The sequence below is a fragment of the Oryctolagus cuniculus genome, chromosome 9 (assembly GCF_051225735.1).
Source record: "Oryctolagus cuniculus isolate XC-2025 breed Fujian yellow rabbit chromosome 9, ASM5122573v1, whole genome shotgun sequence".
In the NCBI taxonomy this organism is placed as follows: domain Eukaryota; kingdom Metazoa; phylum Chordata; class Mammalia; order Lagomorpha; family Leporidae; genus Oryctolagus; species Oryctolagus cuniculus.
Window position 1 is genome coordinate 109196921 of NC_142875.1, and position 15227 is coordinate 109212147.

The 15227-nt window shown below is 43.8% G+C and overlaps 1 protein-coding gene across 1 annotated transcript; it reads left to right on the forward strand.

Moving 5' to 3' along the window:
• The first annotated feature begins 1647 nt into the window (after positions 1–1647).
• Positions 1648–6482, forward strand: LOC138843657 (uncharacterized). Its single transcript, XM_089304590.1, has 4 exons — positions 1648–1741; positions 2623–2658; positions 3607–5626; positions 6384–6482. Exons 3-4 carry the CDS (start codon positions 3649–3651, stop codon positions 6392–6394), a joined length of 1989 nt encoding a protein of 662 aa, XP_089160716.1. The 5' UTR covers positions 1648–1741; positions 2623–2658; positions 3607–3648; the 3' UTR covers positions 6395–6482.
• The last annotated feature ends 8745 nt before the right edge of the window (positions 6483–15227 follow it).

Below are 15227 nucleotides of genomic sequence, written 5' to 3' on the forward strand. Positions count from 1 at the left end.
CACATAGCTCTTCCACAAAAAGCATGAGAAAGCAACCATGACATACCACAGAACAATCAGTAGCTCAAAGGCCAGGCAGTACCCAAAAAGGCTTTTAAGAAATACAAAAGCTTGCTGTCAATTTTTAAAAATGAAAATGAAAGAGAATGATGACACAATAGACTTCTATTTACAATATCAAATGAGAGAAATATCTAAAACGCAAGGGGGAAAAGTCAAGAATATAGAAAAATAAACATAGGAAACATGTATTCTTAAAACATCAAAAAGTAAGTTTCACAGGGAAAATTGGGAGGAAGAGTTTCAGCAAATGGTAGAGAAATTGGTCTACATGGAAAAAAAATGTGAGAAACAAGCTCAGAAATTGAATGGAGGGGGCTGGCATTCTGGCATAGCAGATAAGTTCTGCAATGCTGGCATCCCACATGGGTGCTTGTTCATGTCCTGGCTGCTCCACTTCCAACCTGATTCCCTACTAATGTGCCTGGGAAAAGCAGCAGAGGATGGTCCAAGTATGTGGCTCCCTGCTACCCACGTAGGAGACTTCTGGCTCTTAGACTGAGCCTGGCTCAGCCATGGGTGTTGCTGCCATCTGGAGAGTGAACCAGAGGATGCACAACTTCTATCTCCTGATCACTCCCTCTCTGTACCTCTGACTTAAAAATAAATAAATAAATATTTTTTTAAACAAAGAAGAAGAAATTGACTGCAAAATACAAAGAAATATATAATTGAGGTTTTGGAGGATATGTCAGAAAACATTAATAAAGTATATAATTGTGATCACTAAATTATTAGTGGAAGTGTTTTAAAATATTTCCTACAAAAAATAAGGTCAAAACTGAATCTCATGAAATATGCTATATAGGGAAGAGATTGGAAAAAGTCTTACAGACAAAAATAGCAAGGTTGATTCTAGGAAATGTGTATTCATTTTGGACTACTGTAGATAGCTCAGGCAGAGAAGACATTTATTATAAGACAATGCTTTAGGTTACCTGTATATCACAACACCAGAATTTCCCTGATTAGAGCCAGAGGCAGAGAATTTGGGACATTTTGGTGGGTCTGAGTAGGCTGAGGGTTGACAACCATCACCAAGTAGACCCAAAAGAGTTGTTCTCACCAACTTCCATATCAAACAAAAATTATTGCATATCATCAAAAAAGTAGGCTATAGTCATACAAAAGTACATAAACCATGGATGATGCAGTTGCAGGTGTAATAATGGTCACAGATTTAGCATTTTCACTTTTAGATGACAATCACAGCTAACACACAAATACTCACATATATACACACACATGAACACTGTAAATGAGAGTTATAACCTCACAAAACAGACTGAACATCAAATTATGAACAAAATTCAATTTTGATATGTGTGCCAAGTTTTGGACACCATTATTTCAAAAACTTTCCTTAACTCACACACTGAAACTTTCAGAAAAACACACTAACACCCTCCACCCAATACTATCCTGCTGGGCGCTGGTCCCAAAGAGAAGTAAGGGATGCGGTTGACATGATGTCAACACAGCCAGACTAATGCTACAACAGGGGAGGTGCACCCAATGTGGACCTCAAAGGTGCCCTTGTTCTGCTCCTATTTATAAAGGGAGCTGCCCAGAGTCTCCCAGCACAGACTTGGGAGCAGCTCCAGAGCCTCCTCCACGATGCTGCTGATCCTGCTGTCTGTGGTCCTGCTGGCCCTGAGCTCAACTCAGAGTGAAAATGGAGGTATGCATAAAAAACGGGGGAGAGTAGGGCTCTGTGACTACTTGGGGCATAGGAGACCCTATAGAGAAAAAGAGGGCTTAAGAGAAAGGGGTAGGGGATGAAAAGAAGAATGCACTGTGCAGTTCTTATGACAACTTAGGACATGTTGCATTCTCATTGAATGCCAAAACCTTGAAAGTTAGAGTACAACTGGAACATACTACAGACTTTCAACCACAGATCAACAAAGTAAGCTTTGCATTTGTTCAAAGTCTCCCTGACAGTGCTGTGAAGGATTCACAAGAATATAGCAAGACTGATAAGACTGATACAGAGACTAACAGGCTCAGAGATACTATAGCAATCAACAACTTGCTGTAGAGTGAACGCTGTCAGATGAACTAAGAACATACAGAGCTACTTCAAAAACAGAGAACAGGATGATACATGTGGATCTCTCCACACAATAAACGAAATTATCAGGGCTCAGGATTCTGAATTTTTTTGCACCAACTGATTATTTCATGCTGCTCTGAGAAGCGTCTCTTTGACACTTGTGAAATGCAACCCCTGATTTCCTCTACCAACAAAGAATGTTAAAGAAGGAAAGTCCTTAATGAAGAAAGAGGATAGAAGAACAGCCCACAGCATTTCCCCTAAACTAGCAGTATGGGTGACAGATCATAGGGAAGAAGAAGTGGGCTTTTGTATGTTGAGGTCCTGGTTGATCCTCATCCAAGAAACAGCCCTGTCACTACCTTCTCCCTCTCCAAAAGCATTATAGAAAGGGGCTGCAGAGGAATCTTAAGGAATGTCCAGGAGCCCCTGCTCCACATAGAACACTTGCCAGCCTTGGTGGATCCTGACTTGACCTTTCTTTTGTCCTATGCTTCTCCTCCTAGAAGTCGACTATGAAGACTATTCCATCCTCACATCAGGTAAAAACTCAAGAATCCCCCATTGAACTTTCTCTTCCCTTTTTTTCACCAGTAATAGATCTGTGATAACTTTTGATCATCACATTTTATACGGCATAATGAATGTTCAAAGGGGTAAAAATATAGCCAAACTTCCTCAAATTGACTCGGGGGACTGTAAACAATTGGGTCATATAATAGAATACAAGTGATTTCAGAATTCAGTGGCAACAGCTGTTTGCCTGTTCACCCAGACCAGAAATGACTGTTGACATGTGCAGACTAATGGGAGCCGTCCAAATTCTCATTCTTCCATTTTTCTCAAAGTCCCTCAAATAGCTGCCTTTTCTTCAATGTTTCCCTCTATAGTTAAGTGGATTCCAAAAAAAAAAACACAAAGAAACAAATGTATCAGTCCTGTTACCCTGTGACTGGGCAGACAGAGGTATCCCATAGCTGATGAAAGCTTAACACATTATTCAGTAAACTGAGTGGTCCATCATGCTGTCTGCCTCGGCACTCTGTCAGTATTCCTCTACATGTGTCTGGGACAAAAAAAAAAAAACAAACAAACAAAAAAAAAAACTAACATTACTTTCAACACAGGGCTCAAGAGCTCAAACATGGACAAACTTTGCAACTTTTTAGAGTAGCTCACAATAAAAAATAAAAACCTAAGAGACATTTGTACCGTCCTGTACTTGGAGATACTTAGTACAATTCTAAGGTATCCAAGAGCTCCTCTTAGGTCAAATTAGAACAAAAACACTTTTCACAAGAACAAAGAATGAAGCTCTCTACAATATCAGTACATTTTTAATAGGAGTAGTACTTAAGAAAGAAATGTGGATGGGGGAATGTCGCAGCAGGAGACAGGTTGACAGAGTAAGTAACATGTGATCAGGTTAGGAGCTAACAATAGAGACTCTCAGTCACTAAACTCATCTATTCTTGTGATGCCTCATGAAGAGTATGGAAACCTAGGCCAGACCTCTGCAACAAGTCAAAGTGATGATGATAGCCAAGAAACTCGTCATCAGAACAAACCACCGGGCCCAGGAGGCCAACATAACCAGACCCGCCCACCTTTCCCTGGAAACCAAGGTGGCCCACCACAGGGGGGCCAGCAGAATTCTACTCGCCCACCTCGCCCTGGAAACCAGCAGCGACCACCTCAACACGGAGGCCAACAGAACAACACTAGCCAAGGAAACCAACAGGGAGGTCCACAGGGAGGACAACAACAGGGAAGATCCCAACAGGGAGGATCTCAGCAGGGAGGAACACAACAGGGAGGATCCCAACAGGGAGGCCCACAGAGAGGACCCCAGCAGGGAGGACCACAGGGAGGCACACAGGGAGGACGACAACAGGGAGGAACACAACAGGGAGGATCCCAACAGGGAGGCCCACAGGGAGGACCCCAACAGGGAGGTCCCCAGCAGGGAGGACCACAACAGGGAGGCCCACAGGGAGGACCACAACAGGGAGGCCCACAGCGAGGACCCCAGCAGGGAGGACCACAGGGTGGACCCCAGCAGGGAGGACCACAACAGGGAGGATCCCAGAGGGGAGGCCCACAAGGAAGACCCCAGCAAGGAGGCCCACAAGGTGGACCCCAGCAGGGAGGACCTCAACAGGGAGGCCCACAGGGAGGACGCCAACAGGGAGCCACACAGGGAGGACCCCAGCAGGGAGGCCCACAGCGAGGACCCCAGCAGGGAGGACCACAACAGGGAGGACCCCAGAGGGGAGGCCCACAAGGAGGACCCCCACAAGGAGGCCCACAAGGTGGACCCCAGCAGGGAGGACCACAACAGGGAGGACCCCAGCAGGGAGGCCCACAGGGAGGACCTCAGCAGGGAAGACCACAGGGTAGACCCCAGCAGGGAGGACCACAACAGGGAGGCCCACAGGGAGGCCCACAGGGAGGACCCCAGCAGGGAGGACCTCAACAGGGAGGCCCACAGGGTGGACCCCAACAGAGAGGACCACAGGGAGGACCCCAGCAAGGAGGCCCACAAGGTGGACCCCAGCAGGGAGGACCACAACAGGGAGGACCCCAGCAGGGAGGCCCACGGGGAGGACCCCAGCAGGGAGGACCACAGGGTAGACCCCAGCAGGGAGGACCACAACAGGGAGGACCACAGGGAGGCCCACAGGGAGGACCCCAGCAGGGAGGACCTCAACAGGGAGGCCCACAGGGTGGACCCCAACAGAGAGGACCACAGGGAGGACCCCAGCAGGGAGGACCACAGGGTGGACCCCAGCAGGGAGGACCACAACAGGGAGGCCCACAGGGAGGACCCCAACAGAGAGGACCACAGGGAGGACCCCAGCAAGGAGGCCCACAAGGTGGACCCCAGCAGGGAGGACCACAACAGGGAGGACCCCAGCAGGGAGGCCCACAGGGAGGACCCCAGCAGGGAGGCCCACGGAGAGGACCCCAGCAGGGAGGACCACAGGGTAGACCCCAGCAGGGAGGACCACAACAGGGAGGCCCACAGGGAGGCCCGCAGGGAGGACCCCAGCAGGGAGGACCTCAACAGGGAGGCCCACAGGGTGGACCCCAACAGAGAGGACCACAGGGAGGACCCCAGCAGGGAGGACCACAGGGTGGACCCCAGCAGGGAGGACCACAACAGGGAGGACCCCAGCAGGGAGGCCCACGGGGAGGACCCCAGCAGGGAGGACCACAGGGAGGACCCCAGCAGGGAGGCCCACAGGGAGGACCCCAGCAGGGAGGACCACAACAGGGAGGCCCACAGGGAGGCCCACAGGGAGGACCCCAGCAGCGAGGACCACAGGGAGGACCCCAGCAGGGAGGACCACAACAGGGAGGCCCACAGGGAGGACCCCAGCAGGGAGGCCCACAGGGAGGACCCCAGCAGGGAGGCCCGCAGGAGGGTCCACAATCACGTTTTCAAGGAAATAGACCACAAGGCCCTCCCCAAGGACAACCACCACAATAATCCACAGTCAATCACAGGTAAGAGTCCAGTTTATTCTCTATCAAGACCTACTGCCTAAGCTTCTCTAACTATGGTGCGCCATGAATGAACTTGAAAGATGTTGAAATTATATAGTCCTCAACCCTACTTTTAAAGATTTCTACTCAGTTATTTTGAGATACAGTGGCAAGATGCCATCATTTTAGTTAAGTTCTCCAACATAATTATAGGATTACTCAGAAGCAAGGAGAAGCAAATCCATAAATTAAAGATATCCATGCATGACATGAATGAAAATTTTTCCCATGATATTGAGACTTTAAAGGGAACTAAAAATGAAAAAATGAGCAATAACGAATTCAATAGATCAAGTAAAGAAATGCAGTGGAAAGCGTTAACCACAGACTTGGTGAGGCTCAAGAAAGAATATCTGAGCTACAAGACAAATCTTTGGAAATTTTTCAGTCAGACCAACAAAAATAAGAAAGTAGAAAAATTAAAAACAGTGTTGGAGATTTATGGGATACTATCAAATGACCCAACATACAGGTCTTAGGAATTCCTGAAAGAATGGAAAGACAGAATGGATTAGAAGGACTATTTAGTGAAATAATTACAGAAAACTTCCCAATTTGGGGAAAGAAAGGGACCTCCAAGTACAGAAAGTACACAGAACTACTAACAGACATGACCAGAAAAGATGTTCTTATTTCAGAGAAACCAGTAATGGAGCTTGATCTTCTTGCCCACTCAAGTCCTTTCAATAAACTTTCTTCTTTTTTTTCTTTCTTTCAGAAAGTGATTAAGAACATAATGTCCCTCAAGTATCCAAGACACTAGAACAACAATGTCATAACCCTATTTTCCATATGCCAATAAAATAATCAGCATGCACTTTCTGATTGTCCTCATCTCTGATTTTCGCTGTATATGAAACTGTCATTTATGGGATGTGAACACAAGAGAAGAGCATTTAGTACCCCTTCTCATCAATGTCTCCAGCAAAATTTCCTCCTCCTGAATGGAATCAAACCAACTCCCAAGTGAAAGAGTTCCACTGTTACTCCTCTTCCCTGGAATCCACTGCACAAATGAAAATTGTTTCATCATTTTCAGGTTCCAGTAATTTGAGGGGAACAGTATAATAGGAGTGAGGAAGATGCACAGGATGAGGCTATCTTTAACATTCCCAAAATAATAGCTCATGGGATCCAGGCAACGAATGTGTTTCTAGGCCTCATTAGCCTAGAACCCACCCTGCCCCATTTCTTCTTTTTGATTGCTCCCTCTATCCTAACCTTTCTTATGGACCCACAATTTTTAAAAAAAAAAACTGGGTGGATTTTATAAAGGAGACAACATATTGCATTTTAGGGGACATGGATTTCGGCATCCTTCATGTTTCTTTTTAACTCTCATTCTTACTGACTCTGGACACATCATAAGCTACTGAAAGCTCTCAGAGTTTCAGTTACCTTCAGATAAAAGAAGACTTACAGGAAAAGTTATCTTCCAAGTAGGCATGTGGCAAAGCAGGTTAAGCCACAACTTGCAATGCAGGCACCCCATATAGGGTGCACTTGCACGCTAGCCTGCTACATCTCTGAGCCAGCTGAGAAGAAGGCAGAAGATGGCACAAGTACTTGAGTCCCTGCCACTCATGTAGGACACCAGGATAGAATTCCTGGTTCCTGTCTTTGCCTGGCCCACTGGGACAATGGAGAAGGAAACCAGTGGATAGAAAATCTCTCTTTTCTCTCACTCTTTTTCCCTCCCTCTCTCTCTCTCTCTCTAATTTTACTTTTCAAATAAGTAACAAATCTTTTAAAAAATAATACTACATTAATGGGTGCAGTTGAAAGAAAACATTAAAATATAAATTGCCTTCCTATAATTTCATTAAAATATTTATTTTCTTGAAAGACAGAATTATAGCATCAAAGAGAGAAAGAGACAAATAGTCCATCCAATTAGGCTAACTCCCCCAAATGGACACAACAGCTATAGTTGAACAAGGCTAAAGCTAAGAGCTTGGAACACAGTCGGGGTCTCACACGTGGGTGGCAAGAGTTCATATATTTGTGCCATCCTCTACTGCTTTCACAAACACATTACAGGGACTTGGACACAGAGTGGAGCAGCTGGGATACAAACCTGCACCAGCTAAGCCACTGCAAGACAATGCTGCCCCCCACCACTTCCAATTATTTAGGGAAGAAGAATAGACAACAATTTGGAAGGAATTCAAGGATCCCCGATTAAAAATTTTCTTATGGCTTTGTCAAAAATCTCTAAATACAATAATCTCTGACGATGTTCACTCCAGAAGGTTAAAAAGCACTATTTTTTCTATGTTTTTGATCTTTTACCTTTTACCTCTACCATTCTAATCAGTTTTTAAAGTCTCATAACTGTTCCTCTTAAAGTAACCATCTACTAAATTTGTTGGTATCCTGTAGCACCTGATAGAAACCTTGTTCATGACAACTGGCTTTCTTAAAGTAAAATCTTCATCTAGTTCAAGGAGATCAGGAATGTGTTAACAGAGTTGTCTACAAACTGTCTCCTGTTCAAGCAGGCAGTAAAAGACTGGAGGGGGAAGAAGTCTTTGCTATCACTTCTGTGCTGTTTGAATTTCCTTTGTGGCACTAAAGAAGGAGATTCTAAAAGAACGACTTTGTTTTATTATCACTTAACCTGGATTTGACATATCACCATTTCTACCTTACTCTGTTGGTCACATAGACTAATCCTGATGTAATGTGGTGGGACACATATAAGATTGTGAATTATAAGATGCAGAAATCTTTAACAGTGGTTGTCTCACAGGACAACAGTTGTAATAAAAATACGAGGGATATACAACATTACTAAGCTGAGAAATCAAAAAGACAAAAATGGAAAAAAAAAATAACGATGCATGTGGTTGAAGAAGAAATTAGTGAGCTGGAACACCCATTCACCAAGAAGGTGAGAGGAAAGAACAGTCAGAAATATCTTAAAAATATTAAGAGACATATGGACAGGAGAAGGTCATCACCATCTAATTAGCAGGCATTCCTGTGGGAAACAAATAGGAACCCAGAGAGAAGGGAAGAGCTGAAGAATTGATACACGGGAATTTCAAATGTGGAACAAAAAAAGATAATAACACTAAAATTAAAAAATAAAAACAAGACTTCAATGTGAAAGCATATGCAGATTTCAACTCAAATCAGCTAAAGAACAATCACTCCAAGACAAATTTTGGAGAAATTTTTAAAATACCAAAGGAAAACATCCAGGGAAGAAAAAAACACGTCTGCCAAGAAGCAGAATCTGTTTGACTTGAACTTCTCAATATCAGCATTACTTTCATTGATAACAAAGCAATATCTTAAAAAGCATCTGAGAAACCGGAATTTAGTATTAACAGAAGAAATATCATTTTTAAAATAATCTTTATTAATATAAAGAGTACAGAGTTCACATATTTCATAGGTACAATTCTAAGATAACCAATCTTCCCTCACTCCTTCTTTTCCTCCCTCAATCCCCATCCTCCCTTCCTTTCTTTTTTTCCTTTGACTTTTGCAAAAACATAATTGCAGTCCACTCTATAATCATGGGTTAATGCACCACTAACCAGAATATTCAACAAGGGAAGAAACAAGAAAGACCACAGCTTGACAGGAGTACCAGGGAGAGATCTACATTATCACTTAGGTGAGTTCACAACTTTATGAAATTTATAGAATACTTCTTTTAAGGAAGGAATACTAACGAAACTTCAATACTAACTTCAACAAGAAGTAAATGGAAGTAACATGTTTTTCAAAGATCAATCTTAGTAAAACACTGCCCTTCATGGTGTTGTAATGTTTCATCACAATATCAAGAAATCACTGCTGTTTTACACCAAAAAAAGCACACAACAAAAAATATGGGAGGGACTCCCAACTTACTTACACTTGATGGTTTATGTGTTCTTTTGAATCAATCCATTTCATCCAGATCACCCAATTTATTAAGGACAACTGTTCATAATACTTTTTTTTTTTGACAGGCTGAGTTAGACAGTGAGAGAGAGACAGAGAGAATAGTCTTCCTTCTGTTGGTTCACCCCCCGAATGGCTGCTACGGCTGGCACGCTGCTCCGATCTGAAGGCAGGAACCAAGTGCTTCCTCCTGGTCGCCCATGCAGGTGCAGGGCACAAGCACTTGGGCCATCCTCCACTGCCTTCCCGGGCCACAGCAGAGAGCTGGACTGGAAGAGGAGCAACTGGGACAGAATCCGGCTCCCTGACTTGGACTAGAACCCTGGGTGCCAGCGCCACGGGCAGAGGATTAGCCTAGTGAGCCGCAGCGCCGGCCCATAGTACTCTCTTACAAAAACTTCTATTTCTGCAGAATTGGCAGCAAGTCCACAATTTTTAATGGTAATTACAGAAATTTGGGTCTTTTTTCCTATTTCTTTTTTAATACATTTTTTAAAGGTTTATTTATTTATTCGAGAGGTAGAGTTACAGACAGAGGTAAGGTCTTCCATCCATTAGTTCACTCTCCAAATGGCTGCAGTGACTGGAATTGGGCCAATCTGAAGCCAGGAGCCAGAAGTGAGGTGGTTTTCTCAATTTCCACATGAGTGCAGAGGCCCAAGCACTTGGCCCGTGCTCTACGGTTTGACCAGGCCACTAGCAGAGGGCTAGATCAGAAGGGGAGCAGCCCATATAGGATGCTGGCTCCACAGACAGAGGCTTAATCTACTACACCACGGCACTGGTCCCTTCTTTTCTTACTTCAGCAAGCTAAAAGTCTGTTGTGCTTATATTTTTTTTTTATTTATTTTATTTTCACTTAAAAGGCAGAGTTATAGAGAAGCAGAGGCAGAGAGAGAGAGAGAGGTTTTCCATCTGCTGGTTCATTCCCCACATAGCCACAATAGACAGAGCCGAGCTGATCCAAAGTCAGAAGCCAGGAGCTTCTTCCCGGTCTCCCACATGGGTGAAGGGGCCCCAGGACTTGGACCATTTTGTACTGCTAAAAAAAATCAGAGAGTGGGATCGGAAGAGGAGATGCCAGGAATCAAACCGGTGCCCCTCTGGGATGCCAGCACTGCAGGCGGCGACTTTACATAATACACCACAGCATTAGCCCCAATTGTGTTTATATTTCAATGGATTGATCTTTCCTTTTACTAACTTTGTTTTTCTAGTCTATTTTCTTGGCTCTAATCATCATTCTCATCCTCTGCTGGCTTTCAGCTTAGTTTGTTCTTCTATCTTTAGCTCCTTCAGTTGTGAGGCTTTGTTGCTACTCTGAGATCTTCCCACTTTTAGTTGAGATATTTACAACTACTTTTCCCCAATAGTATGGCTTTCACTGTATCCCATAATTTATTTATGTTGTGCTTTTCTTTATATTTCTCTAATTATTTCTAATTTTGTTTCTTTTTTTAACTTTTATTTAGTAAATATAAATTTCCAAAGTACACTTTATGGATTACAATGGCTGCCCCCCCCAATAATTTCCCTCCCACTCGCACCCCTCCCATCTCCCGCTCCCTCTCCCATTCCATTCACATCAAGATTCATTTTCAATTATCCTTATATACAGAAGATCGATTGAGTATATATTAAGTAAAGATTTCATCAGTTTGCACCCACACAGAAACACAAAGTGTAAAATACTGTTTGAGTACTAGTTATAGCATTATTTCACATTGGAAAACATATTAAGCACAGATCCCACATGAGAAGTAAGTACACAGTGACTCCTGTTGTTGACTTAACAATTTGACACTCTTGTTTATGGCATCAGTAATCTCCCTAGACTCTAGTCATGAGTTGCCAAGGCTATGGAAGCCTTTTGAGTTCACCGACTTTGATCTTATTCCCGACAGGGTCATAGTCAAAGTGGAAGTTCTCTCCTCCCTTCAGAGAAAGGTAAATCCTTTCTTTCCACTGGGATCTCACTCGCAGAGATCTTTCATTTAGGACTTCTTCTTCTTTTTTTTCCAGAGTGTCTTGGCTTTCCAGGCCTAAAACACTCTCATGGGCTCTTCAGCCAGATCTGAATGCCTTAAGGGCTGATTCTGAGGCCAGAGTGCTATTTAGGACATCTGACATTCTATGAGTCTGCTGTGTATCCCTCTTCCCATGTTGGATCGTTCTCTCCCTTTTTTATTCTATCAGTTAGTACTGGCGGACACTAGTCTTATTTGTGTGATCCCTTTGACTCTTAGACATATCAGTGTGCTCAGTTGTGAACTGAAATTGATCACTTGGACTAGGGAGATGGCATTGGTACATGCCATTTTGATGGGATTGTATTGGAATCCCCTGGCAGGTTTCTAACTTCACCATTTGGGGCAAGTCCGATTGAGCATGTCCCAAACTGTTTCTAATTTCTTAGTTCAGGCATTGGTTCTTTCAAAGTATTGTTTAATTTCTACAAATTTAGGAATTCTCTGGTTTTATTTCTGTAAGTGATTTCTAACTTGGCCCTGGTGGGTTTGAAGAAGATAAAGTAGTCCCTCCTTATCCACTAAAGATATTTTCCAAGGCCAACACTGGATGTCTGAAACTATGGATACTACCAAACCCAGTGTATGCTATGTTCTTTCCTATAGATAGATAAATTAACTACTGTGCAGTTAATTTATAAATCAGAAGCAAGAAGCAATTAATAATAATAAACAGTAAAATGGAACAATTATAACAATATATACTACCCATGGCTTGGATACAGGATGTGGATGACCTGGCAAAATCATGTGATAGTGTTGCATGGTCTCCAGTATGGTGCTGCTGAGTGGATGGAAACTCTATGAAGCCTAACTTGTAGTTACCTAATGCAAATTAATGAAGGAAAGAGAGAAATGCAAAGATAATATCTGAGTAAATAGTAGGTGAAACTTTCCCAACTTTCACAAAATCTGTGACTATATACCTACGAGGAGCTCAAAGAATTCCAAGAAAGATGAACTCACACACCCACACCAAGACACATGACATTTAAAACTGGTGAATGACAAGCACTGAGAATCTTCAAAACAGCACAAGAGAAACAGTTCATCAACTATAAGGGATCCTCAATAAAGGACCAGCATATTTCTCATCAGAAACTTCAGAGGCCAGAAGGCAATGATTTACTACAATAAAGTGCTGAAAGAAAAAAGAAAACGTTGGGACTGGCATTGTGATGTAGCAGATTAAGCAACTGCCAACAGCATCGGCATCCCACATGGGCACTGGTTCCATTCATGGCTGCTCCATTTCTGATCCAGCTCCCTGCTAATGGCCTGGGAAAGCGACGGAGAGCTCGAGCCTCTGAACCTATATGGGAAACCTGAAGGAAGCTCCTGGATCCTGGCTTTGGTCTGGCCCAACTCCAGCCATTACAGTCATCTAGTGTTCTATGACAGGTACGTTTCAAAGTCATTCCCAACACAGATTGTAAAGCCTACACTTCTCAAACTATGCCATGTCAAGGACAGCTAATACATTTTGAAAATAAAGCTTTCAACTTCATTTCAAATGCTTTAATTCTAATATTCTGGAATAGTACAGTAAGAACCACATTTTTTTAATGAACTACTCAAGGTAATTCCAGCTCTGAGAAATATTTTCACCAAAATTTCTTTTTCCAAAGATTGCCTATTGCAAGGTTGACAAGAATCACGAGTAGCACTCTGTTCTCTCTTAGGTCCTCTGCATCCTATGCTCAGACTCAAGGACTTCCCACCTCAAGATTCTAACTGAACATCTGCATAGTTCTTGTTCAACCATGTCTCTTGTGTCCTGTATCATGCTTCATATTTTATAGGCTGAAATGTTATCTAGCTAATCAAGTACTAACAAATAAACTGATATCAAGTTTAAAAATGAATGTAACCAAATACTAAATATGCAAATAATTAAGAGTACAGCCCATCATTTTTCTCCAATTCCCTCCCAAAAGGGTGACCATGCCCTTTCCTCTTATGAACGTGCTCTTAGAAACATATGTGCCAGTGGGCCGGCGCCGCGGCTCACTAGGCTAATCCTCCGCCTAGCGGCGCCGGCACACCAGGTTCTAGTCCCTGTCGGGGCGCCGGATTCTGTCCCAGTTGCCCCTCTTCCCAGCCAGCCCTCTGCTGTGGCCCGGGAGTGCAGTGGAGGATGGCCCAGGTGCTTGGGCCCTGCACCCCATGGGAGACCAGGAAAAGCACCTGGCTCCTGGCTCCTGCCATCGGATCAGCGCGGTGCGCCGGCCGCATCGCGCTGGCCGCGGCGGCCATTGGAGGGTGAACCAACGGCAAAGGAAGACCTTTCTCTCTGTCTCTCTCTCTCTCACTGTCCACTCTGCCTGTCAAAAAAATAAAAAATAAAAAAATAAAAAAAAGAAACATATGTGCCAATATAAACATATATAACCCTTTTCCCACAAATGACATTGTACTTCACAAGCAGATCTGTGTGCCACTCACTTCTAAGAATATATTTCTCAGAAAATTTTATTTTTCCCACAGGCAGAGTGGATAGTGAGAGAGAGAGAGAGACAGAGAGAAAGGTCTTCCTTTTGCCGTTGGTTCACCCTCCAGTGGCCGCCACAGCTGGCGCACTGCGGCCGGCACACTACGCTGATCCGAAGGCAGGAGCCAGGTGCTTCTCCTGGTCTCCCCTGTGGTGCAGGGCCCAAGCACTTGGGCCATCCTCCACTGCTTTCCCGGGCCACAGCAGAGAGCTGGCCTGGAAGAGGGGCAACCGCGACAGAATCCAGCGCCCCAACCGGGACTAGAACCCGGTGTGCCGGCGCCGCTAGGTGGAAGATTAGCCTATTGAGCCACAGTGCCGGCCAGAAATTTTTCTTATCAGATCACAGAGATTCATAAATCTCATAAGTATCTTTCTAGGGGTAAAAAGGTTTTCTTTGTTGAGATTTTTTAGTATGTTTATATATACTTATTTAATTATTTATTTGAAAGGCAGAGTTGTGGAAGCGAGGGAGAAAGAGACAGAGAGAGAAATCTTTCATCCACTGTTCACCCAAATGACTGTAACAGCCAGGACTGGGCCAGGCTGAAGCCAGGAGCCTGGAACTACAACCAGGTCTCTCACGTGGGTGGTTAGACCTCAAGTTCTCAAGCAATCCTCCACTAAATTACCAGACACATTAGCAGGGAGCTGTATCGGAAGCAGAGTAGCCCGGACTTGAATCAGGCACTCATATGGGATGCCAGTGTCACGGGCAGCAGCTTAACACACTGTGTCACAATGCCAGACACCAAGGATCTTTTTATACGTGATTCTACACCATTCTATCATCTAGCTGTGCTGTAATTTCCCTCAACTGTTATCCTATTAGTGGACACTTGGGCTTTCAGGTTTTCACTACTATAGGATATAATGTAGTAAATAAACATCTTTGCAAATAGATCCTTGAACATTTTGAATAGCAGCCAAAAGAGAATTGAGGAATAAACTGGTTTTCTCCTTTTGTCAGCCATTTGGTTTTCATGGTCTGCTATGTGCATGGAAAGAATACACAAAGAGAAATTAGAAAGGAAAAGAGGAAGTAACAATCTGAAGGGAAAAGACAGGCTCTCAGCACCCTCAGTAATCACAGCAGGGAATTAGAACTTCCCTGCCATGTCAGAGTGGCCCTACACACTTTGTT

Bases quoted from the DNA above. Each gene is read 5' to 3' on its own strand.
- LOC138843657 (XM_089304590.1), top strand. From the start codon at position 3,649: ATGATGATAGCCAAGAAACTCGTCATCAGAACAAACCACCGGGCCCAG.